The sequence below is a fragment of the Lutra lutra genome, chromosome 9 (genome assembly GCF_902655055.1).
Source record: "Lutra lutra chromosome 9, mLutLut1.2, whole genome shotgun sequence".
Classification (NCBI taxonomy): domain Eukaryota; kingdom Metazoa; phylum Chordata; class Mammalia; order Carnivora; family Mustelidae; genus Lutra; species Lutra lutra.
Window position 1 is genome coordinate 143678496 of NC_062286.1, and position 24258 is coordinate 143702753.

Sequence of the window (24258 nt, forward strand, 5' to 3'; positions counted from 1 at the left end):
ACAAATTCCCAGTGGTGTCCACACGGGCACCCCGCAGGAGAGCACAGAAGCTGCCTGCCGGCCCCCCAGAGCCCCGGGTCCGCGGCAGCCCATTAGCCCCGGCCGGCAGGCAGCACAACCTCAGGGCGGCAGGCCGTGGGAGCAGAACCGGCACTTGGGGACAAGCGTTCGAGGTTCACAGACACCAGTTTGTCCTAAACCCCCAACAGCTGCGGGATGCACTGTTCAGCTGGGGCAACGCGGCCCCAACACGTCTCTGAAGGCCCGAGCCGGGCAGCCCGTCCGCGAGGTGCTCCGCGTGGGGCCTGACTTCACAGCTGAGCCCCGGGAACTGCGCACGCTGTCCAGGCTGCTCGGGCCGCGGCCGGGCTCTTGAGGACGTGCGGGAAATGAAGGAACAGAAGCACTGGTCCCACCCGTGTCTTTACTAGCCACGAGCAAACTGCGTCACTCCGACACTGAAATTTAGGGGCCCTCAGTGCTCATGGAAATACACTTGCAAGAAAACTGCCGCTGTTGTCTTTAATCAGAGCGAGACGAAAGCAGAGAAGCCCTTCCAAGCCTGTAGCACGGGAGCCTCGCTTCCTCCAGTGGGGGTCAGGGTACCACCGCGGCCACGGCGGCTGCCGCGACCGCACGCTTGCACCCGCGGGGCCCTCGCGCCTCGCTCCCTCCAGCGCCCGCGGTGAGCAGCCAGCGAACAGCGCGCGTCTCCGGGGATGGCGGTCCAGGCGCGAGCCGGACGAGGTCTTCAGAGCGTCCGGCCTGCGCTCAGCTGGGGCCCTGCGGGCTCCCGGGCCCTCCAATGCCCTTGTGTGTCGTGAGGGGCAGAAAGCCGGGGTGGGGGGCGCTGGGCGGCTGCTTGTACCTCTGGCCGCTTCTCTGTCAGTCATCGGCTCCCGCAAACCGGGGTTGGCCGGGAGCCAGGCGAGACTCCGCCGGGGACATGGGCTGGAGGCGGCAGGAGCCCGGGCAGACAAAGCAAGGATGCGCCCCTCGCTCCCGCAGCGGGGTGGGGGAGGCGGTGACGGGCACGGAGGCGGCCGAGGCCAGCAGAGGGAGCCCGCGCCTGTCCCTTCGCACAGAGGCCCTGCATGCCTGAGCTTGACGACGTTTCCGGTTCAGATGCCTGATTTGGGGCGAGTGCCTCGAGCACTCACTGTGCGAGCCACACGTCAGCCGCCGGCCACCATGAGCCACCTGCCACCTCCCGCCCTGGTCTGGCTCCCCACAGATCCCCCACCAGCCCCCGCCGCTCCCGCCGCTCCCCAAGCACTTACGGGACAGGGAGTGGGTGCCTTTGGGCAGGTAGTCCAGCAGCAGGGAACTGTCATCCCCGAGCACGTCGGCCTTGAGGGACAGCAGGCTGTTCTTGCTCATGAGTGCTGCCCGCAGGTTGGCCACCGCGGTGGCCTGGTGCAGGGCTTCCTCTTTCTCCGGGGTCAGGGGCGGGCCCAGGTAGCTGGCTTCTCCTCCCAGGAGACCCTCGTCCATGTGGCCGAAGAGCTCGGCCCTCTCCCCGCGGCTGTCCGTGCCGCTGGCTTCCGTGACCGTCAAGTCCGCATCTGTGGGGGGAAGCAGCAGGTCATTCTCGGACCCTCGGTGGGGAAACCTCATCTAGGGGCAGCTGAGGTGACGAGCCTCCTGACCACCCGGTGCCCCGTCCTGCCCACCGACGCCCCTCCCCTGCCCCGGGACGGCCTCCGGTGGGGGCTCCACTCAGCATGATGGGGGCGCCCTCCCCCCACAGGAGGACGAGGACCTGCTCAGATCTCTGCTCTCGGCTGAGAGCCAGAGGCACAGCGCCCACGGGACTTCTATCCCTCGGAGAAGCCTGACTCAAAATGGATCAACGACCAAAGAGAAGAGCTAAACCTACAAAACTCTTAGAAAGTCTGCCCGCTCTCAGCTTGGGCAGCGGGCTCTCAGACAGGACGCCGAAACCACCGGCCCCACAAGAGATAAGCTTGGTGGAAAGGAAACACGTCTCTGCCTCAAAGGCCCGCTCAAGACGAGGAGAAGAAGACAGGCTCAGTCGGGCCGTGGGGGACACGAGACCTCAGGGTCCTGGGCTCAGCACTGGGTGTGGAGCTCACTTACAATGAAGGGAAGAGGGGCACCTGGGTGGCTCAGTTGTTAAGTGTCTGCCTTTGGCTCGGGTCATGATCTCAAGGTCCTGGGATTGGGCCCTACATCGGGCTCCCTGCTCGGTGGGAACCCTGCTTCTCCCCCTCCTTCTGCTTGGGTTCCCTCTCTCGCTGTGTCTCTTTCTGTCAAATAAATAAATAAATAAAATCTTTTAAAAAAAATGAAGGAGAGAGGAGGAAGGAAGGGGGGAGGGGGAGGGAGTGTGGAGGAAAGAAGGGAGGAGGGAGAAGAGAAGGGAGGAAGGGACGGAAAGAAGAGGGAAAGGAAAGGAAGGGAGAGAGAAGACCACCCATAAAAATATCCACAAATCATACATCCGATATGAAATCCTATTCGGAATATATAAAGAACACTCACAACTCACTAAAAAGAAAAATAACCTGGCTTTAAAACGGGCAAAGGACCTGAGAGATACTCATTCAGAGAAGACACAGAAATGACCAGTGAGCCATGTCCGACACCATCGGCCATCAGGGACACGCTCCTCGAACCCGTGAGAGGCCACTTCACACCCACCAGCGTGGCCAGAATCCATTGGACCAGGCAGACGCTCACAAGGGCGTCTTGTGGCGTCCTGATAAGGACGTAAAGGCGCTGAAACCTCCTCTACTGTTGGTAGAACGTCCAGGGGTGCAGCTGCGGGGGACAGGGTGACATGTCCTCAAGAGACCAGACACAGTAACCACCGGCCCCCTCGGAGGCGTTCGTGCCCAAGAACGGCGAACACACGGCGTATCCACACCAGGAAGAGGAACAACCCCAATGTCGGGGGACAGCGAGCAAGCAGGGTGGTCCGTCCTCTCCGGGGACTCTTGCTCAGCGTGGGAAGGAGTGAGTGCGGCCTTGCTACCACGTGGACGGAACCCAAGGCCCAGGTAGCTCCTGCAAAGGCTGCTCACCCTTCTTATGAATTGCACAGCAGCGTCCCGGACAGACGTCCAGGCAACCCTGTGCCTCCCTCACACAAACCACCCTTCGAATCCAAGTCCCAGCCTCGGGCCGAGCCTCGCGTGTGCGGGAGGTTCTGTCCAGGAGGCTGCCTGCCCGAGCCTCTCCTATGTTTACAAAAGTATCCAATCCCACGTCTGAAGAATGGGCTGAATTCCAAACACTCACTTGTGCATCAGACGTGCACCGCACACTTGTGTACAGGCTCACATGCGCTCGCTCATATACATACGTGTACACAGGCTGTGCACAGGCCAGCACGGCTGCTCGCGGCACACACCACTTGCACACACATGTGCACACAGGCCGTACTTCCTCTGGACAGGAAGACCCTGCCCCTGAGAGAAAGGGACACCACGTGAGAGCGGTCACACATGTATGTGGCAGCCAGAAAAAAACACACGCCAGGCACGGGGGCAAGGGCAAGGCACTCGGGCTCACCTGCCGATGCGACCTCCATGTGATACATGAGACAGACAGAGTCAACAATACCGACGTCTGTCAACATAAACATACAGATTTCACTCTGGAGGTGATTACGGTGTTTTTTCTCACGTCCTGTGATACATTACGACGTGATTTCTCACATCCTAAATGATACATCATAACACTTGAAAATTTAGCTCACAGTCTTTGGTTGAAAAGCAGAAAAGATTATAATTAAAATAAGGAAAATTTTTTAAACGCTCAAACTAGTCAGGCCGTGTTAGTGGCAAAGCAGGGTGTGAGCAGATTTGGGACAGGAAAGGCTCTGTTCCGGCCATGTGAGCGCCAGGGTCTGGGGGACGGCACTGTCCATGGAGGGAGGCCGCCAGGGGGCCAGAGGAAGGCAGGGGGGAGGGCGCTGACCTCACAACCAGAGTGTCCTTGGGGCACCCCATTTCTCACGTTTCCCCAAATCTCCACTCTTCACGATTCTTTAAAGTGCCCACGAGGTGTATTTGGAAACATCTGCATGGAAGTCATAGCCTGACCCTGACCCTGCTCAGCCTGAGCCTGCTCAGCCTAGTCCGCCAAACAGGTGCCCGGTGTGTGCACTGTGCAAAGAACACACGGAAGCTTTTGGAGAGTGTGCACTGCGGGGGCACACGTCCCCGTCCCCACCAGGTGCTTCCAGGCCAGATCAGACCCAAATGGGGCATAACCCAATTCAGAAAGATGAAGTACGCATTTCACCCAACTTTGACTTTCTCACTTTATGTGTGTAGAATGTATTCTCTGTGTCTAAGATGCCATGTTTCTTTATCGAAGTTCAAATCAAGTTTCCTCACTTTCTTAACTATTGAAAAGCTTCCACATCATTCCATAAATCCTCCTTAGTTGAAATATATATACATAGAATTGAATAAATAGATAAATGAATTGATTGCCTTGCTAACTATGTGGTCAGCAAAGTGATTCAATGGGTAAAAGTCAGGTTTCAGGCAAACAGTACCAGAACATGTGCACACAGAAATCAGCGTGAACCACAGACCTACACATCACACCCAAACCCGTGACGCTTCCAGCAAGACCGTGGCGGGGAGTGCTGGGATGGGACACAAAACACAGGAGCCAGGAAAGAAAAGAGCTCGCAAGTTGGGCTTCATCGGCGTGTACACGGGAAGCTCCTCCAGAAACCATGTTACATGAACATGTGATGCCAGGACAGGAAGAGTTTGCAAGTCACACCCCTGCCAAGGGCCTGGCCATCAGAACGCCCGGGCACGCCCCACCCGGCCCGAGACGCGGGGTGAGCGCGCGAATGGACGGGACAGCAGAGGGTGGACAGCAGCTCGTCGCAGCGGACACGGCTTCGACACCAGCACAAGCCACCCGGTCGGACCCTGACGAAGAAAGACGCGGGGAACAGCGACAACCACACGGAAGGAGCGACAGGGCCCGCCTGAGAGAAGGAAGGCGAACGCAGGAGAGGTCACTCCACGCCCTCCAGAGCGCTTCCAAGTGGAGAAGCGAACAGCACGTTGGCGACCATGTGAGGCGGAGGGGACGTCGCACGAGCCGGCGTGAGCTTAGAGCCCCGGCAGTCGTGGCCCCGTGAGCTCACCCAAGAAACTCGAAACTCACGTGTGCACAGACATCCCTGGACATCGCCGCGGCACACTTGTCGCGCCAGAAGGCCCCCAAAGAGCCACAGCGGCCACCGATGGGTGAAGGAGTCCACACCATGGGTCACAGCCAGAGGCCGGAACCTGGCCGGAAGCGGGATTCAGTGACCCCCAGGACAATGCGGGCAAACCTCAAAACACGCGGAAACCCACAGACATTCCGGCAGATTAGCAGCTGCCCAGGGGGGCCGTCGTGACCCCGGGGTCCTCGGTGGCCCCTGTGGTGGCTGAGGTCCGTGGACCATGTCAGTGTCCAGACGTGGGTGGTGGCAGTGAGGGCCTTCTGTAAGACGTCAACCTTGGGGAAATGGCCTCGGGGGACGCAGGGCCCCTCTGTGTTATTCCGTACAGTGCGTCCCTCCTCGGCACTCGCCTCAAAACGGGAAAACGGAAGTTAAATGAAACGAGCGGGACGGAGAGCGCGCGTGGCATCCGGGCTGCGCGGGTGGCGGGGCTGGCGTGGCTGGGAGGGGTGGCCCGGGAGCAGAAAGGGCGGGCGGGGCCGCTCCCGGCCACGGAAGTTTCTCTCTCCGAGGACCGAGGTGTGTGCATGTGTCCGAGCTCATCAGACTCACCCACTGGGGTGGTTCGGGTGGAAAGGACAGCAGGCAGAGCTCGGGCGGGGGCAGCCAAAATTCCTCACACGAGGCAGAGGCGGGGGTGCAGACACGCGGCGCAAGGTCCGGCAGTTCCTTATGAAACTGCAGTCACCACCCCCGCCGTGACCCAGCCACCGCACCCCCAGGTATGTGCTCGAGAGAAATGAAAACACTCGTCCGCACGCAGGCTTGCCGACGACGTCCACGGAAGCCCTGCGCATCATAGCAAACGCCGGTCCTGCCCCGAAGTCAGCTGACAAGGGTCTGGATGAACACCGGCAGCGGTCCGGGCACGGGACACTCAGCAGAGCCTGCAGCTGTGGACGGCTGGGGGCACGGGCGCGCACGTGGCTTCGTCTGGAGGGTTAGGGCCGCGCAGGCAGCGCAGAGCCGCGGCGGCAAGAGTCAGGGGCTCGGCTGCGGGGGTGACACGCGGTTGTCGGGACTCGAGAGGCACACCGGGGGTGGGTGTGCGGTGGCGGGCGAAGGGACCTGCCAGGTGGAAACACAGACTGAACGCTGTCGAAAGGCTCACCGGACTTTTTTGGGAGGACGTGTCCTGACTCCTCCCAGGTGCTGGGAAATGCAGGGAGGGGTAAGACGGGGTTTCGGGGACGGGAAGCGTTCACTCACAATAAAGCACAGTGTTAAGTGGGGAACCTCAGCAGCAGGAGGGCTCGTTTTCTTTTTTTTTCAACTTCTCTCTAAGTGTCAATATTTCCCCAATAAAATGTTAAGGAGAAAAACAAAAAATTATTCAAACTCAAAATCTGTACAGTTTACTGTATGTATGTTATACTTCAAGAAATAGGAAGAAAGGGGGCACCTGGGTGGCTCAGTGGGTTAAAGCCTCTGCCTTCGGCTCAGGTCATGATCCCAGGGTCCTGGGATCGAGCCCCGCATCGGGCTCTCTGCTCAGTGGGGAGCCTGCTTCCTCCTCTCTCTCTGCCTGCCTCTCTGCCTACTTGTGATCTCTGTCTGTCAAATAAATAAATAAATAAATAGTCTTTAAAAAAAATCTCCATTTCAGTGGAGGTTCACAAGCTGTGCTCTCACATATGTGTATCATTTATGTATGCACATGGTCTCACCCTGAAGACTCCGGCATAACCAAACCCCTTCTCACTGGGCGGGCACCAGGACGCAGGCAGCCGCAGGCTTTGGCTCCCGCCCCAAGTCAGAAGACCCTCCGGGGCATCACTGTCACGGTCTACAAACCCCAAAAGAAAATAAGCACTCGGTTAAAGAGACGAGCCTTCAAGTTCAAATCAAAACGATCCAGCGAGACGGCTGCCCACCTGTGGACCAACCTTGAAGCCCTGAAGGCTGGCTCCCACACCGGCACGCTAGCTCAGAACCCGCAGAGGGCTCCCCGCGCCACAACCCTGGAGCACAACGCGGTGCTCACACTCCCCGCAAGGACACATCCCAGTGCTGCTCAGCAAAGCGGCAGCCACGGCGGCTCACACACAGTCCACTGAGCTCTTCCCTGCGAGCCGGGCTTTAGGGTCCTGAGCCCGAGCCCTCACTGTGCTCGCCGTCGTCAGCGCCCGGAGGGCTGCCCGGCTCACGGGGCTTCCAGAAGCGCCTCATCCTCCCGCTCCAGCCTGATGGGCTCACCACGGGGCCTGCTTGTCCCGCACCAACCCCCAACACCCCAGCTCTTCTGCAGGGCTTGCTCCGGGTGCGGCGTCCTGCGGGCTCTGCGGGGCCCCCCAGGGACCAGCTGCCCCGCAGCCCCCAGCCTCCGTCTCTGCACCTGGAGGAACCGGGGGCGGCACTAGATGTCCGCAAGAGCCCTTCACAGACGTCATGAACTCGACGTTCTAGAAAATGCGGGCGCGAAGGAAGTGCTTTTCTTGGGGTGGGACGAGAAGCTGCCCAGCTCTGCAAAGCCGAGGTCGCGGGACCCTCCGCCAGGACGACGATTCGAGCGCAGATGAGCTGGGAATCACAGGCACAGCCCCCGGCGCCAATCCACCCGCGGGCCCTTCCCACCAGGGCCCAGCTCTGGACACCCGGATTCGGCGGCCGTTTCTGTCACCAGAGCGTCCCACTCTCCCGGCCCAGACAAAGGACACCGCTCGACCTCTCCTCTCGGCGGCCGGGGCTCCCACTAGGGCCCCTGTGTTCCTCATTCAGCCAGTGCTCCATCAAAGAGGGCCGCTGTCTCTGTCGGGTCCCCAGCTGCCACCAACGGACAGCAACACGGTGAGCCGGAACGGATCCCGCAGAACTCTGGTCGTACCTGAGGGAAGACATCTCCGGTCTGCGACTGAGCTCGAACTTTTGAGGAGACGATGGGGGCAGAGGGGGTGACAAGGGGGAAGCTCCGACTGCAGGAACAGGGCCCAGTCCCAGCCCCACAAAGCCGTGGTGTCACTTTTCATTCAGGCTCTTTGCCCCCGAAACACAAATACCTAGCAAGATGCCTTTGCTTAAGAGACGGGATCCCGTCCGCTGCGGCATCGGTGGCAAGGCAGCCGCCTGCAGAGGTGTGCAGGGTCCCCAGGGCGTAACGCGCTGGGTGCCAGGCACCCTGTTCAGGCTTCACGTCTCCAGTCATTCACGGACCCGACCCACGGCTCAGCCCAAACTCACAAGCTTCCCCATTCCTTGGGCGAATCCGGCCGAGCCCTCCTGTGTTTCAGGACGGCGCCCGTGCGCAGACTACAGACTCCCCCGTCACACAGCCCACTCGGCAGCTCCTACCTCGGCCCCCGCGTGGACTCCCCAAGCCTGAGAGAGCACACTTGCCCCCCTACGCAGGCAGGAGGCCCCGAGGGCATGTAGAGCCGGCTGGGAGCCTACAGAGACCACCTTCCCCGGAAGCTGTCCTGTGGGTCCAGCATGTTCTTAAAAATCACAGTAGGTCAAGATCCAACTTTACAAAAATTTAGGCATCAACATTTACTTTACAAAACCCACGCATTTTGTTCTAGCTACAGAACTCCTGTTCTCAAACCTTTTAGGAACATGGGACATTAGGACAAGCATCTGGGTTCTTCCCGTATCGGCTGCTGAACCAGCACCTACAGATCCATCTCATCGGGGGCCTGGGGCCATCTTGGGATCGCGCACAAAGGGGGGCAGCCAGGGCCCAAGGAGGACAAGCAGAAGGAACGCGGGTCTGGTCACAACTTTATGGAGCTGTCATGCGGACAAACTGCTGGAACGCAGAAGTAAATTTCAACGGACGCTTTCTTGGAAGCCACTAGGTTAAAATGCTCCTGGCCTTTTGCTTGGAAAAGTCACTTTTTTAAAAAAAGATTTTATTTATTTATGTGACAGAGAGAGATCACAAGTAGGCAGAGAGGCAGGCAGAGAGAGAGGAGGAAGCAGGCTCCCCACTGAGCAGAGAGCCTGATGGATGCGGGGCTTGATCCCAGGACCCTGAGATCATGACCTGAGCCGAAGGCAGAGGCTTCACCCACTGAGCCGCCCTGGCACCCCATGGAAAAGTCACTCTTAAATGCCAACAGGCTCAGAATCACAAGGTGCAGACGCAGAGAAGGGCAGGGCCGGCAGTCCTGGGCTCAGAGCTGGCTCCCCGTGCGTCTGTACTGAGCCCCCAAACAATCTGCACTTACCACCTGACACACTCCCTTGGAATGGGGCCCTTTCTCCTATAAATAGGATGAGAAGTTAAAACACTCTGCTAAGAGGTAATAGATACTTGGTGAAAACAAACTGACCTCCAAGGGGGTCTCAATTCCCACTTCCACGCCAGCTCCAGGGCCAGGATGGAGGAGGAAACGACCACCACAGCAGGCAGAAGCCATCCTATGCGAGCCTACAACCTCATGTCCTTGTCTTTGCAACTCAGAATAATCTAACAGAAGCGGTTCACGGTTGCCTTGGTAACCCAAGAGATTTAAGACATTAACAAAAGTACGCAGCCGAGATCACTTGTTGGATTCTAAAAACACCTTCTGCTTGACAACTGCATTTAAACCCTCAAACCCACAGGCCGGAGGAGCGAGCATTCTTTACTGTGCTGATGGGCCCTCAAACTGCACGGCCTCCAGCATCCTAGCCCACTGGGCGGCTGACAGCCACCAGGCAGGTGTCCCAGGACAGGACTGTGGCCCTGACCGCTCCAGAAGGTGCCACACAGAGCATCTGTCCTTAAGTAATCTGCCAGGGGCTGCTGCCTCTCAGAGTTGAATCAGAGCTGGTGAGAGTGGAAACTGGGTCTGGGGCACACGGAGTGCACCCTCCTTGCCGACGGCTGGCAGCAACAGGCGGCTTTGCGATCAGCTCCACTGTCTCAGCTGGGCTAAACTCCAGGAGCTGTAGGGTGCTGCCCGTCAGCGACATTTACAATGCCTGGACACACTTTTGGTTGTCACCAAACTTGGAGACGAGTTGTTGCCAGTATCCAGTGGATGGGGGTCAGGGATGCCGCCTCTGTCCTAGAGTGCCCAGGACAGTCTGAGGTGGAAAACCTGAATAGACAAGGGTATGGCTGTGTGCTCAGGGTCTGGGACACACAGGGACAGAGAGAATAACGCAGGCTACGTGCATCTCGAGGAGGTACTGCTTAATGGGCACAGAGTCTCAGTTCAGGATGACGGAACCCTTTTGAAGATGAACAGTAACGACGGTTGTGTAACAATGTGCTTGTATTTAATGCTGATAAATTACACACTTGGAAAGGGTTAAAAAAGCAGTGGTTATGACATACGTATCTCGCCACGATAATAAGAGCTAGCATATCGAAAGCAGGGAGCCGGAGCCCAGGCTCGTCCAGGGACCTCCCACCCGCCTGGCCATCAGAGGACAGGATGCTTAGTATCTGTGACATTTTTTCAGGACCATTACCCCAGTTTGCTGCCTTCAGCTCTGTCCACTCCCACGTTCCAGACGATTTCCGGCCTTCCTGGAGGGCCCTCCCCAGGACAAGAACTTGCCGCGACGTCCCCACCCTGCTCTGAGCCAACTCTGTTCTGCCGGACGCCACTCCTCACCCCTCCGCACTCACCGCACCAGGGGCTGGAGAGAACCCGCGCCCCCTTCTCCCCAGGGCGGGGGAGGCAGCAGCCATCCTCATGAGCTCAGCACCAGGGAAGGCACCTGGTATTTCAGTAACTGTCTGGTTTGCTGCCCCCTCATCTGGGAGACAGACACAGAACTGTCGTCCAGACTGGGGACCAACCCAGCAAGGCTAAGCCTAGAGCCCACTGACCCTCACGGGGGGGCCGGACGCGGGGCCGAGGGGGGGGCTCATTGTTCGGTAATGTCCCGCAACAGCAAGACGATGACATGTCTGTTAGCCTGGACCACCGCAGCCGCCCTGGTTGGAAACAGGGAGACACCCTCACTGCGAGGAACGCTTTACTGCCAGAGGTCTTCGGGTGCCCCCCGGTCAAGCCAGGTCTCGGCAGGGGCGGAACACGGGCCTGTCACGGTTTGATCAACGTCCCCAACTATGAGCAAGACCCATGGCTGCGACAGAAAACCAGATGGAGGCCGCGGACGGCAAGGGCCTAAGAGGTTCCACCTTCACGTCATCTCATCGGAAGCACTCTCCCACCTTTTAATATTTTAACGTTTAATCTTTTAAGATGAAGGTCCCCTCCCCGGTATTTACGAAAGGCTCTCCTCTAAGAAGGAAAGTGGACCCTTCAAGCTGACCCCATGCCAGGCGTCACCCCCCTTTTCCAGCCGCTGACCCCTCAGCATTAGAGAAGCCCCACCTCAGGTGGGCCCCGTGGGCCTGGGACACGGGCATCGTATGGCTGGGGTCCCCAAAGTCCGACTCCATGCACTTGGACCCGTCTCCCGCGACCGGAGACGGCCCTGCAGGGAGGCACCGGCGGAGCCTGGAAGGTGCGGCTTCACCTACAGAACAAGCGGCCAAGGGCCACTGATGCACAGGGCGACAGGCTCTCGCTCCGGCCCAGAAAAAACGAAAGGCTTACTTGAGTCTCGGCTGCTGAACGGCCACCCGGACGTCGGAAGGAAGGAGGCCACGGGGGAGCCGGCCCGGCTATCGTCCTCCACTTGCTGCGTGATGTGCCGGACCGTCTCCTTGTTTTTCCGATTCTTCCTCCGACCTGCGGGCTGCCAGCTGTCGCCTCCCGCCTGCTCGGAGAAAGGGTTCTGCATCGGGCCATCCCTGGCGGAGGTAAGCTCGCTCCCTCCGTAGTGAGACGGCGAAATCTGCTCTTCCTTGACGCGCAGAGACCCGTAGCCCACGTCGCCCGGCCACAGCGACTGCGAGGCAATGTCATCAGGACCGTCGGCCTTGGGCTCCTGGTCCTCCTTCCCGTAGCTGCTGCCCCCCTCGTGGCAGCTGGCGATGGCCGAGTCTCCGGAGGAATTGGCGGGGCTCGTGCGCCGGGCCAGCCACGGCGAGATGCTCCTTCCGGCCATCACGGCCGAGATCAGCGCGTCCGTGCCGCTGCCGGGGGGGGCGCCGATCTCAAACTCCGCAAGCTCATCTGAGGCATCTGGCTTGATGCTGATGTCCAGCGCGGCCTTGATGAAGTCGTGACAGGCCTGCACGATGTCCGTCATCTGCAGGAAGCTGGCCGCGGACATCACCTCGATGACATTCCTGCTGGTGAGGGCCAGGTGGGCCGAGTACATGAAGTCGATGATGGCCTTGAAGCCCTGGGCCGTGACGATGTCCAAGTGCGTGACCGTAGCCTGGTCCGACGTCTTCTGCACCTGGCAGTAAAGCGTCTTGAAGTAGCGGCTACTGCCGAGCAGGACGTTCTTGTGGGCCTTGAAGACCTTGCCCTCCACCACGACACACACGTCACACAGGACGCCATGCTGCCTCTGCTCGTTGAGCTCGCGGAGCAGGTGCCGGTAGTGGGACGCGATTTCCATGTCTTCCTTCCGGTTGTTCATCTGGAAGTCTTGGTGGTGCTGTTCCGCAGACTCTGCGGGGCAAGAACACGCGAGTTAGCCATGCGCTCGACACCCACGCGCCTGCGGAGTTCCGGCACAGCAGTGTCCCGGGGAGCCTGGCCGCAGGGTGGCCTCTGGGTGGGGAACCTCAGCAGCCGTCCGCAGGGAGTTTCCGGGCTCGAGGCTGACCACTGGCACAGCCCAGGAGCAGAACCTTACACACAGCTCCCAACGGCCAGTGCCAGTGAGCAGCTCAAGCGACTTTCTTCCCAGATGTGACATCCCAAGGGCGCCTTATCTGCATCCTTCAGGACACATCCTTAAAAATAAACAGGGATGCCCGGGAGACTCAGGCGCCCGGCTGCGGCGCCCTCCTGAAACCGGCTCCTAGTCTATCTGCCATGTTCTCTCTGCGGCCACTGTTAGCTTCTGGAGGCTTCCAGAACCCAGGGCCCAGACCGGGAGGCCCGGAGAACTGGATTCTCGCACAGCCCAGAGGCCAGAGGTGTGGACCAGCTCCCGCCAGGGCTCTGCGGGAGGGCATGTCCAGACCTGTCCCCACTTCTGCTGGTGGCCGGCAGTCATTGGCCATCCTTGGACGCATAAGCATCACCACCCAGTCTCTGCCTCTACATTCTCACCTTCTCCCTGTGAGCCCATGTTCCGTGTCCCCGTCTTCTAAGGACACAGGTCATATTGGACACCTTACTCCAGAAAAACTTCATCTTAACCAATTATGTCCAAATTCAGTCACAGCCCAAGGCCCTGGGGGTGGAGGACACACTCATCCCTTCGCATCTTGGAGAAAGACAAGGCTGTTTTCTCTTGAGAAAGAAAAGCAAAGCTGGAGGCTTCACAGTTCCAGACATCAAGTTCTACTACAGAGCCACAGTCACCAAAACAGTACAGGACCGCCACAAAACAGACACACAGCTCAGCGAAACAGGACAGAGAGCCCGGAAATGAACCCACAATTATATGGTCAATTAATCTTCAGCAAAGGAACAAGAAAGGTTGTCTTTCCAACCAGCGGCGCTGGGAAAACTGGACGGCCACATGCAGAAGAATGAAACCGGACCACTCTCTTACACCAGACACATAAATAAACTCAAAACAGACTGGGGACCTGAATGTGACACCTAAATGCATAAAAGTCCGAAAAGAGTGCATAGGCAGTAATGTCTCCGACATTGGTCGTAGTGACATTTTTCTAGATGGGTCCCTTCAGGCAAGGGAGACAAAAGCAAAAATAAACTGCTGGGATTACATCAAAACAGAAAGCTTCTGCACAGCAAAGGAGACAACCGGCAAACTAAAAGAATGGGAGAAAATACTTGCAGTGACTCATCCCACAGAAGGTTAGTATCTAAATTACATAAAGAACTTACACAACTCAACACCCAAAACCCAAATAATCCAATTTAAAAGTGGGCAGAAGACACGAACAGATACTTCTCTGAAGAAGACATACAAATGGCCACAGACACGGGAAGACGCTCCACGTCAATCATCAGGGAAAGCAGCTCACAAGCAGGATGAGGTGCCGCCTCCCACCAGTCAGCAACACAAGAACCAAGAGGTGTTGTCAAGGGTGCAGAGAAAAAGGAGCCTCGTGCACTGTCGGCAGGAATGCAAACTGGTTCAGCGGTTCTGGAAGATGGCATGGAGGCTCCTCAGAAGATAAAAAAAACATAGCGACTGTATGACCCAGCAAGTCCACTACTGGGTATCTACCCAAAGGACCCAAAAACACTAATTTGAAAGGATACACGCACCCCTATGTTTACTGCCGCAACGTCCACAATAGCCAAGACTTGGAAGCCGCCCAAGTGTGCATAGACAGATGAACAGGTAAAGAAGGTGTGCCACACACACACACACGGAGGAATATTACTCAGCCAGAGAAATAATGAAATCTTGTTGTTCACAATGACAGGGACGGAGCTAGAGGGTATAACGTAAGCCAAAGCAGTCAAAGAAAGACAAACACACATGATTTCACTCATGTGGAATTTAAGAAACAAAACTGATGAACAAAGGGGAAAAAGGAGACACACCAAGAAACAAGATTGTTTTTTTTTTAAGATTGTACTTATTTATTTGACAGAGGGATAGAAAGATCACAAGCAGGCAGAGAGGCAGGCGGGGGGCGGTAGGGAAGCTGGCTCCCCGCTGAGCAGAGAGTCCAATGCCGGGCTTGATCCCAGGACCCTGGGATCAGGACCTGAGCCGAAGGCAGAGGTGCCCCAAGAAACAGGATTCTTAGCTCTAGAGGACACACTGATGGTCAGCAGCAAGGAGGAGGGGGAGGGGTAGGTGGGACAGGATTAACAGCACTTACGAAGATGAGCACTGGGTAAGGGACCAGCGTACTGCACGCCTGACACCAATACAGCACTGTAGGTCAACCGCACGGGAACGCGACCTTTCAACGGTTAAAAAAAAAAAGTTACTAAAATTTTCATCACAAAATACATTTTGTACCTATGCATGGTGGGAGATGTGAACTAGAAATAAAAGGAAACGTAGACAGCCGTGTCACGAGCACACCAAAGGCACCGCAGGGCCTTAAAACAAACAGACCAGGCCTGCGCCTGTCAAAGAGAATAAACACCAAACACGTTTCATGAAGACGTCATGCCGCAAAGGGCAACAGATGGTAGCACTGTTGAAATCACAAAAAGGACCGGCCCAGAACAACCCGACTTAATGTTCCTGAGGCCCAGCGGCCGCTTCCTGGGAGTGAGTCCACGGGCACGGCCCCCACCTGGAGTCAGCGGTGCCGGCTGGGGAACCGGCTCCACACCACTCGCTGTGTGACCTTGGGGCAGCTGACCTTGGTGCAGCTCTCTGCACCTCAAATTCCTCATGGGCAAAGTGGAAGTAGTGATCCCACTTACCTCCTGGTTATTACGAAGACTAAGCGAGTCGGCAGGTACAGAGCCCTCTCGAGAGCGCCTGCGCACACTCAGGGAGCGCGTCGGCCGTCCTCACTCGGATGAGCGGAGGAAGCCTCACCGCGCCCCGGTGCTCGCGACAGTCATGAAGTGGGATGGATCTAGCAGGCGAGATGGTAAGCGTGGGACGGGGGTATAACGCAGGGGATTTCGATTTTATCTGTAATACTTTCATCTCTAAAAAAGAACAGTAAAGGTCTGTAGCTTCTACTAAAACACGGTCTTGGCTACTTTGGGCTGTCGGGTTCGTGAACATATGCTGACTGCTGTGAGCAGGTAACCTCCACTATTCACCTAATAACCGTTGTGTAGCTGCTGCTTTCACGGAAATGTTAACGTTCATAGACTCTAATTTTTAGTTACCTTTATATTCTAGTGGAAATGAGATTAAGATATATAAAAATTAGGGGCACTTGGGCGGCTCAGGTCATGATCTCGGGGTCCTGGGATCAAGCCCCACATCGGGCTCTCCGTTCAGCAGGGAGTCTGTTTCTCCCTCTACCCCTACCCCTGCTCGTGCTCTCTCTGTGTCAAATAAATAAAATCTTAAAAAATAAAAGGTCTCATTTCTTAAAAATAAATGAAATGAAATGAAGTGACATGAAATGCCCAGTGAGAAAACTGGTCATTCGGTTTCCCATTCCCAGGCTAGGAAGACAGGCTAGAGAGCGAAAGGCTCTCAGCCCTCATCTCCCTCAGCTGGCCGGGTCTGAGGCGCCTTCCACAACCCTCCTCACTCCTTCCTGCTGGAGGCACCTGCACTGGCAGAGCTGGTGCCCCAGGGACCCCAGCACCTGTTCCCTCGTCCCGGCTGGCCAAGCTCTGGGACGCAGCTCAGAACCCGGGCCACTGCCCCAGCCAGCCCCAGCATCGAAGGCCGGGAGTTAGCACGCTGCTTCTGCATGCTGCCTGTGGTCTCAGCAGCCACACCTGTCCCCAACGAGGCCTGGCCACCAAGAAGGAGAAACAGGAAGAAGGTCCAGAATGGGCTGCGGGGAAGGGTCACATGCTCAGATGGCACCAGCAGCTCTCGACCTTGAGCCCCAGAGCCCCTGGAGGGGAGTCACAAACCAAGGTGTGGTCCCCACCCCACACTGTCTGAGTCTGGACAGAAGGGCGTGACAAGGACAGGGGTTCCACTCAGGAGTGACTTCATTCCTCAAGCCCGACTTTGCAGACACAGAGTAACCACACGTCGAGGGAGGGTCTGAGAGGTGCTTCAAGTTGAGGAAAACCACCATGGAAACTACAGGCGCCAGTTTAATGCCTGGAGGCCACAGAAGTGGCACCTGGTTCCTGGCCATGTGATGGGAGCATCAACGGCCCCGGGGCCCTGCGTTCCAATCAGGGAGCAGGACGCGCCATCCCCTGGTTTCCCGTATGAATACTAAGTCTCTACTCACCACGGAAACAGACCCTGTAAGGGTCGGGACGAACCACGGAAAGGAAACAAAACGCCGTTTTATACAAGGAACAACTACCTCACAGGATCTGCATTTCTTTTTTAAGATTTTATTTATTTATTTATTTATTTGACACAGAGAGAGAGAGAGAGACACAGCGAGAGAGGGAACACAAGCAGGGGGAGCAGGAGAAGGAGAAGCAGGCTTCCCGCTGAGCAGGGAGCCTGATGCGGGGCTCGATCCCAGGACTCCAGGATCATGACCTGAGCTGAAAGCAGACGCTTAACCCACTGAGGCACCAGGCGCCCCAGGATTTGCATTTCTAAAATAATTTCACCTTCTGTGGAAAACTGTAAAATAAGTTATTACTCGGTCTGGGCAGCTTAAGAACCAGCTATGCACTTTACATAGAGTTCGTAGTAGAAAAACCGTACAATTTCCATTAGGGAAAAAGTTACTTGTACATTAAAAAGAGAGGGAGTCTAAAACAGGAGTCTCCTATGAAAATAGTAAGGGTACACAGAGTTGGTCTGGGGCACTTGGGTGGCTCATTCAGTTAAGTGTCTGCCTTCAGCTCAGGTCATGATCCTGGGGTCCTGGGACGGAGCCCCGCATCGGGCTCCCTGCTCAGTGGGGAGCCTGCTTCTCCCTCTGCCTCTGGTCATGCTCTCTCTCAAATAAATGAATAAAATATATATATTTTTAAAAAGGGTACATGGAATCTATCGAAGCCCAAAGAAGCCTTAGGAGAACAGCTGAATTTCCATTACAAAGCTGATACTCTCCCATCAGTAAGGGCTCCTGGGAGTCCCGCCCACTGGAGCTCAGGTGTCCTGTTGAGTAACGGCTGGCTGGCCAGGTAAGATACAGCCTTAAGATGAAAGCCTGCTCATGGTGGTTCCTCTCTGAGGGCAAGGAGAGTGCACCTGCCCTTGGGACATAGAGCAGGTCATGGAGACCAGCCTGGCCGAGGACACACACCTGTGGACAGGTGACCCGTCATCCCTGCATTACCTGTGCTGCTACATGGAGCACTGGCCACGCTCACGAATTCCAGGGCCCGTGAGCGGTGCCCTCCTGAGTACGGGGCCCTTCAAAGAGGAGCTGTGGTCCAGATGCCAAGCATTGTGAGGTCAAGGTCTGAGGGTGGGTGAGGCCACAGGGCAGGTGGGCGCTCTATCAGCAGTCTGGCAGCTGAGGACCCCGCAAAGCTGCACCCTTCCCCTCCTGGTTTTCCAAACTCGCGTTCTTATTTCTCCTCCAGGTTCCCCACTGAGAGCTTGCTGATCGAGAGATGCTGTTGAGAGATGCTGCTTCAGACCGAATCACTTATAAACAGAACCACTTTGGTACCAGACCAACGTGGATCCACGTTCCAGACCAGACTTCAGAGATAGCGTCACCTGAGCAGCGCTGGGGGACTGATGCGGACTTGGGACCCCTTAGCATGGACAACTGGGGACACGGTGGACAGTGCAAGTCACCCAGACTCCCAACGAAGGGGGGTCCCCTGGGAGGCAATAAGTGTGATCCTCAGGTGGCATTTCCAGCCCCGCAGCCTCCAGAGAAGATGGACGGCGACCCCGACCTGCCAGGACGCCCAAAGCTCAAAGACACCGAGCTCTCGGCCAGCAAGGGGCCAGCTTCAGAACCAAGCCCATCCCGCTGCCCCGTGCAGGCTCCAGGGACAGCTCGGCGTGGCAACCGAAGGGAAAGGATGAGGATGCGACGGTGCCAACACAGAGAAAGCACGTTCCGTCCCAAGCGCCGAAACTGGCTCCTGCCAGCCTCCTCCCCGCCGGCTCTGACTCGGGCGTCCAGGATGCTGAGGGCCGGGCAGCTCCCTAAGGGACTGGTACAGGGCGCCCCGATCTCTGGCCATCTGGGGAGTTATGGAGTACATCCCAAAACCTTCTCCTCCCAGGATCTGAAGGTAAGGGGGTCTCAAGCAGAAAGCCCTGCTCACCGGTTGTCAGCAGAGGTTGTCCTGTTGGAGACGTACGATTCGTACTCATTCCGCCTGTCACGGGACGGCTGGTGCTGCACAGGGAGAACCCAAACGCCTCGGAAGGCACCAGAACCACGCAGTCTGCCGTGAATGCGTGTCGCTCGACGCATTGTGAGTCCCAAGCTCAGGGACCAGGCTGGGGTCCCCTGCTCCTCTCATCCACAAGGAGCGTCACTGGGAAGACCACTGGATCCCACAACAGCAGGCGTAAGGTAGACCTGGGGTCCTTTTTACGAGCAAACAAGCATCAGGTCAGCCCCACCAGCCGGCAGGACCCCCCAGGGCTGGTCACTGAGTCCCACTCCAAAAAAGCCCACGTCTAATTTGGAATGACTCGTAAGGCATGTGTGTCCTTCTCAAACACACACACAAACCGAGACATTCCCTTACCTTCTTACCTCTAACCTGAAATTTGCGTGCGTTGGTTTAGCTCAATTTAAGCTTATTTAAGTTTCTCTGTTAAATGTCATCTAACAAATACTGTTTAAAAGTGGGAGCAAGACAGCTCCAGTGCTAGAACCAAGCCACATGAGCCTACCTGCCCCACAGAAACCCCATGGGGGACAGACGGTGGCCCCACAGACGTCTGGGCCAGCCTCATTACACCAAAACCACCCTTGGAGTTATTTTGGTGGGATTTTTTTAAATGCGCCACATTTCGAACAGCCACATCACAGGAAAGATACCTGAGCTGGCAGACAGTGGGAAGGTGGTCAACTTCCTCAGGCCTCAGGGAGATGCAGGCGACAGTGACCACACAGGCGTCAGGACGAGAAGTCTGGGAGCACGGCCCCCGTGAGGGCTCCTGCGCAGACACGGCCAGGGTGACCCCCAAACCCAGCAACAGCGCGCGTGTGTGTCCACAGGGACACGGGGAAGTGGGGCGCATCCCGACCCAAGGACACACTCAGCAGGAAGGCGTCCACGTGTCCCCAGCCCCGTGCCTAAGTGTCACTCTCTCAGACATGCGTGAATCTCCGGAGGCTAGTGGGGAGTGACAGACGCCACGCACGGCTAGCACGTGGGAGCATGCCGCCTTCTACAGAGGCCCAGAGTGCACCAGCTAACCCGGGGCCAGGGCCGCGGCCAGCGTCCTCCGCGACGGTGCCCCCGCTGTGTGCAGACCCCCTGAGAGACACTTTAAATGCTGCAGTCGGTATATGTAAACTACACTTCGGTAAAGGCGACTGGACCTCTGTCCTTGCTCAAGTACAAACCTGGGCCCATTTGTCACCATCTGTTGTACGGTGGCTTTTGTCCCCTAAAATTCATTTGTTGGGCTCCTAACCCCCCCTTCCTCAGCACACGGCCTTCCTCGGGGCGGGGCGGTTACAGGTACAGTTGGTTCAGCTGCGGTCTCTAGGAGGGCCCTGGTCCGACAGGACTGGTGGTGTCCGTACACAACAGAGACGCAGGGACAGATGTCCCCAAGGAGGATGCGGGCCACCCGGCCAGGGAGAAAAGAGGTCTCTGCGCGGAGACGTGGGTCCGCCGTCTGTGTTAGGCAGCTGCGCACACTCACACCGTGCATGTCTGCCAAGGACGGCCACCAAGGGCCACACGGCACTCAGACAAGAGGAGAAGCAAGCTCGTCCTGGGGGAAGGTGCCCTCTGTCCAGGGGGAAGGTGCCCTCTGTCCAGCCCTGCGCATCCGCAGGCAGATATCGGCTGCCCTGAAATTTGGCTCCAAGCTCCGCATGTGGATGTTATTTCCACAGTCTGGGCTGTTCCGATGGTCCCTGTGCTCTGAAACGCCAAGGGTAGGGCACCCACAAGGAGAAATGTCTTTACAGACCGGACTCCCCGCACATCAGGTCGTCGCCGGCGATGGGGGACATGCTAGTCCCCTTACTTTCTCTGCTGAAAACAAACCGTGAGCGGGGCTGGAGGCCTTCACATCCTCCACACTGCCCCTGGCTTGAGCTAAAAATGCAAACCCAGCCGCTCTCCCGCGGGGGGGCAGGCCCACCCCACTTCCGGCCCCTCCTCTGTGCCTCTTTCGGTTCCTCGTCCTCGGGGAGCCTGGAGCGCCCCCACCCCCCACGGGGCGCCCTACCTGCCTCAGCGTCACTTCCTCTCTCGGGGGCTCCCCCTACCCTGGCAACACGGCCCGTGCCCAGGTGCCCCCGTCCAAACTCCCCGGCCTCCACTGCAGACCCTCCGAGTGCGTGTCTAAGCAGGGGAGAGAATTCCAGGCTGAATCAGCCAGTGCGCCTGCCCGCCATGGCCCGGAACCCACCCAAGGCTGAGGACCCCACCCCACCTCCCACACAGGGTGCCCCCCAGAAGCACAAAGGCACCGCAGGGATGATTCTAGAACAGCTTAAAGCTGCTGTGGGGGCACAAGGAGGGGCTGGGCAGGGGCAGCTCCCCAGAGTGGGGTACAAACCACTCACAGGGGGGACTTAGGGAGCAGCACACATTTAGAGGACAGCACGGGCCTCTGAAGAGGTCCCCCACAAGCCACCACCCCAGAGTTCAGGGCCTAGAGCAGCCCCTCCCTCACAGACCGTGGCCTGGGACTGAGCCTCAAGGAGCCGCCAGTGTCCACCTCTGTAGGTGGACAAGTCTGTGCCCAGCTACTCAGCTGCAGAAGCTGACCTAGGACAGTGTGGCACAAAGGGCCGCCCGAGCATCCCCGACACGCCCTGACCCCACCAGGTACAAGACCACTGAACCACCGCCTGGCTGTTCCAGCCCAGCTCCTGGGGGACTCAGGCCTATCTGATGTCACATGGACAAGAAGAACCCAGTCGGCCACAGAACCACTGAGAGACAACGAGCCTGTTTCAGGACGGTTCCAAGTGCACGTGAGACCTCAAAACAGAGGTCTTAGGGAGTCCCCATGAGAGCTCTGGCCGGGCCAGCAAGAGGCCCAGAACCAGCTGAGAGCCAAGTGCCACAGCGGTCAGGGACTCTGCCAGGCCTCGAGGTGGTGGGGGCACCAGCCACCAAGACAGGGACCCAGAGGCCAGCACTTCAAGGGGAGAGGTCCTCATTCAAGTCCTGGCATACAGAACCGTGCTCCAAGGGGTAGGGAAGGACAGAAAAGGGCTGCGCAGGGTCTCGGGTCTGGAGAGAGGCCCAGATACAGGCCAGTCCCGTGTGCCCACCTGAGGGCGGCTGCTCTGACTTCCAGTTTCTCGGCTTCCGCTGCTGGGAAGCTGGTCTGGGGGAATTTCTTTGTCTTGTGGGCTGGGAAAAGAAAGGGGAAGAGGTCAGGGTTTATGCTCATCCTCCCAGACACATCCCGCCAGACCTAGTCTCGTTCTGGATATTTCTTCTTTAAACCACGCTTGGTCTTAACGGGCAGTTAAGCTCCTTTTAGCTCGTTCTGGTTAGGCGTGAGGCATCGGGCAGTACAAACGTGCTAATTTAACAGATCTGACCAACAAAGGCCAATTCTGCACAGAACGGAAGAGGGACAGCAAGCCCCTCCAGCCGCCAGACACTGCCTCCTCCTCCCAGAGGCTTCCAGGAGCTCCCAAAACAGTCCCCAAGCCTCTGCTGCTGAGTCCAGGAGCTTCTGGGCACGGGACCCACACCTCACGCTCCGCAGGCTCCACGCACACATTTGGGCCAACACAACTACCCTTGTCACCTGAGACCTGCAGGACTGAAAGTTACACGTTGAATTCAAGAAATTTTTTTTAAGATTTTATTTATTTATTTGAGAGAGAGTGAGAGAGAGAGAGAGAGAGAGCACGAGTGGGGTGAATGGCAGAGGGAACAGGAGGAGCAGGTTCCCCGCTGGGCAGGGAGCCTGACGCCAGGACGCCAGGATCATGACCTGGGCTGAAGGCAGAACTTTCACCGACTGAGCCCCCAGGCGCCCCTCCAGAAACGTTTTTTAAACATCCGACACTAAGTGCTGGTAGAAGAAGGAGCTTGTGGGCTGGTGGCCTTACAGGTGGATGGTCAGGCAGCTGCCAACCAGCCACACTCCCTGGGACATCCCAGATCCGCGTCATCGGTGCCCAGGAGACACGGCTCCAGGTGTGACAGTGCACACGCTCTGGGGTCGGCTCTGATGTTCCCACCAGCTGGCAGCAAAGCCAGGGACGGGTGCAGCCACTCACCGTGTGGGCCAAGTTGAAGGCCCAACCCCCAATACCTTTGAACGGGACCTCATTTGAAAATAGGGTCTTTGGGGGCGCCTGGTGGCTCAGTGAGTTAAAGCCTCTGCCTTCGGCTCAGGTCATGATCCCATGATCCCACATCGGGCTCTCTGCTCTGCGGGGAGCCTGCTTCCCCCTCTCTCTCTCTCTGCCTGCCTCTCTGCCCACGTGTGATCTCTGTCTGTCAAATAAATATATAAAATCTTAAAAAAAAAAAAATAGGGTCTTTGAAGACTTAACCAAGGTTTAAGATGAGGTCATGACCCAGTGGCACTGGTGTCCTTATAGAAAGGGGAAATCTGGACAGAAACACACAGAGAGAAGCCCCTGTGAAGACAGAGGCAGAGACAGAGCCATGGTGCCACAGCCCAGCGCCCGGAGCCAGGAGAGCTGGAGGGCAGGACAGACCCTCCCCGGGAACCCCTGGGGTCCTGATTTCAACTCCCATCCCAGAGTGGCCAGAGAACACTTCTCTGTTGTTTTAAGCCCCAGTTGGTGATACATTGTCACAAAAGCCCCAGGAAAAGCCACACTTAATTTTTTCTTTTTTTTTTTTTTAAAGATTTTATTTATTTATTTGACAGATCACAAGCAGGCAGAGCGGCGGGCAGAGGGCGGGGAGGGGGGTGAGCAGGCTCCCCGCTGAGCAGAGAGCCCGACCACGTGGGGCTCGATCCCAGGACCCTGAGATTACGACCCAAGCCGAAGGCAGAGGCCCCAACCCACTGAGCCACCCAGGAGCCCCAATTTTTTTTTTTCTTAAAAAGAAGGCTGATCGGCTTCCCAAGCCAGGAAAACTATGTGAATTTTAAACCTGAGATGTGCTGTGACTTGAAATGTTAACTCTACACACTTGTGCTCCCTGCCGCCAAGACAAAAACAGACCCCAAACAGGGAAGGAGCTAGAAGCCATGCGGCTCTCCAGCAGCAGGTGAAGCCCTTGTCCGGCCTCATTCAACTTTTTCTTTTGAAACACTTTGCAACTATTGGAAAAGTTGTAGGAATAATTCAGAGAACCCCCACCTACCCCTGAATCAGACTGACCAGTTTGGAACATTTTGCAACATCTGCTCACATCTAGTAACACGCTAGACCTTCATTTAGATGC

General features: G+C 57.2%; 1 protein-coding gene across 7 annotated transcripts in view; it reads right to left on the minus strand.

Moving 5' to 3' along the window:
• Positions 1–24258, minus strand: part of ZBTB46 (zinc finger and BTB domain containing 46) — a 62805-nt gene that overhangs the window by 24645 nt on the left and 13902 nt on the right. For 3 of the 7 annotated variants that reach the window (XM_047746122.1, XM_047746124.1, XM_047746128.1), the window contains exons 2-3: positions 11728–12696; positions 1281–1565 (exon numbers count right to left, since the gene is read on the minus strand). In XM_047746122.1, coding sequence (XP_047602078.1) covers positions 1281–1565; positions 11728–12664 — 1222 coding nt within the window. In that variant the 5' untranslated portion in view covers positions 12665–12696. Of the gene's footprint in view, positions 1–1280; positions 1566–11727; positions 12697–14135; positions 14336–15148; positions 15558–22145; positions 22228–24258 lie in introns of those variants that run through there. The other 4 variants (XM_047746121.1, XM_047746125.1, XM_047746127.1 and 1 more) reach the window with 3 other exon arrangements.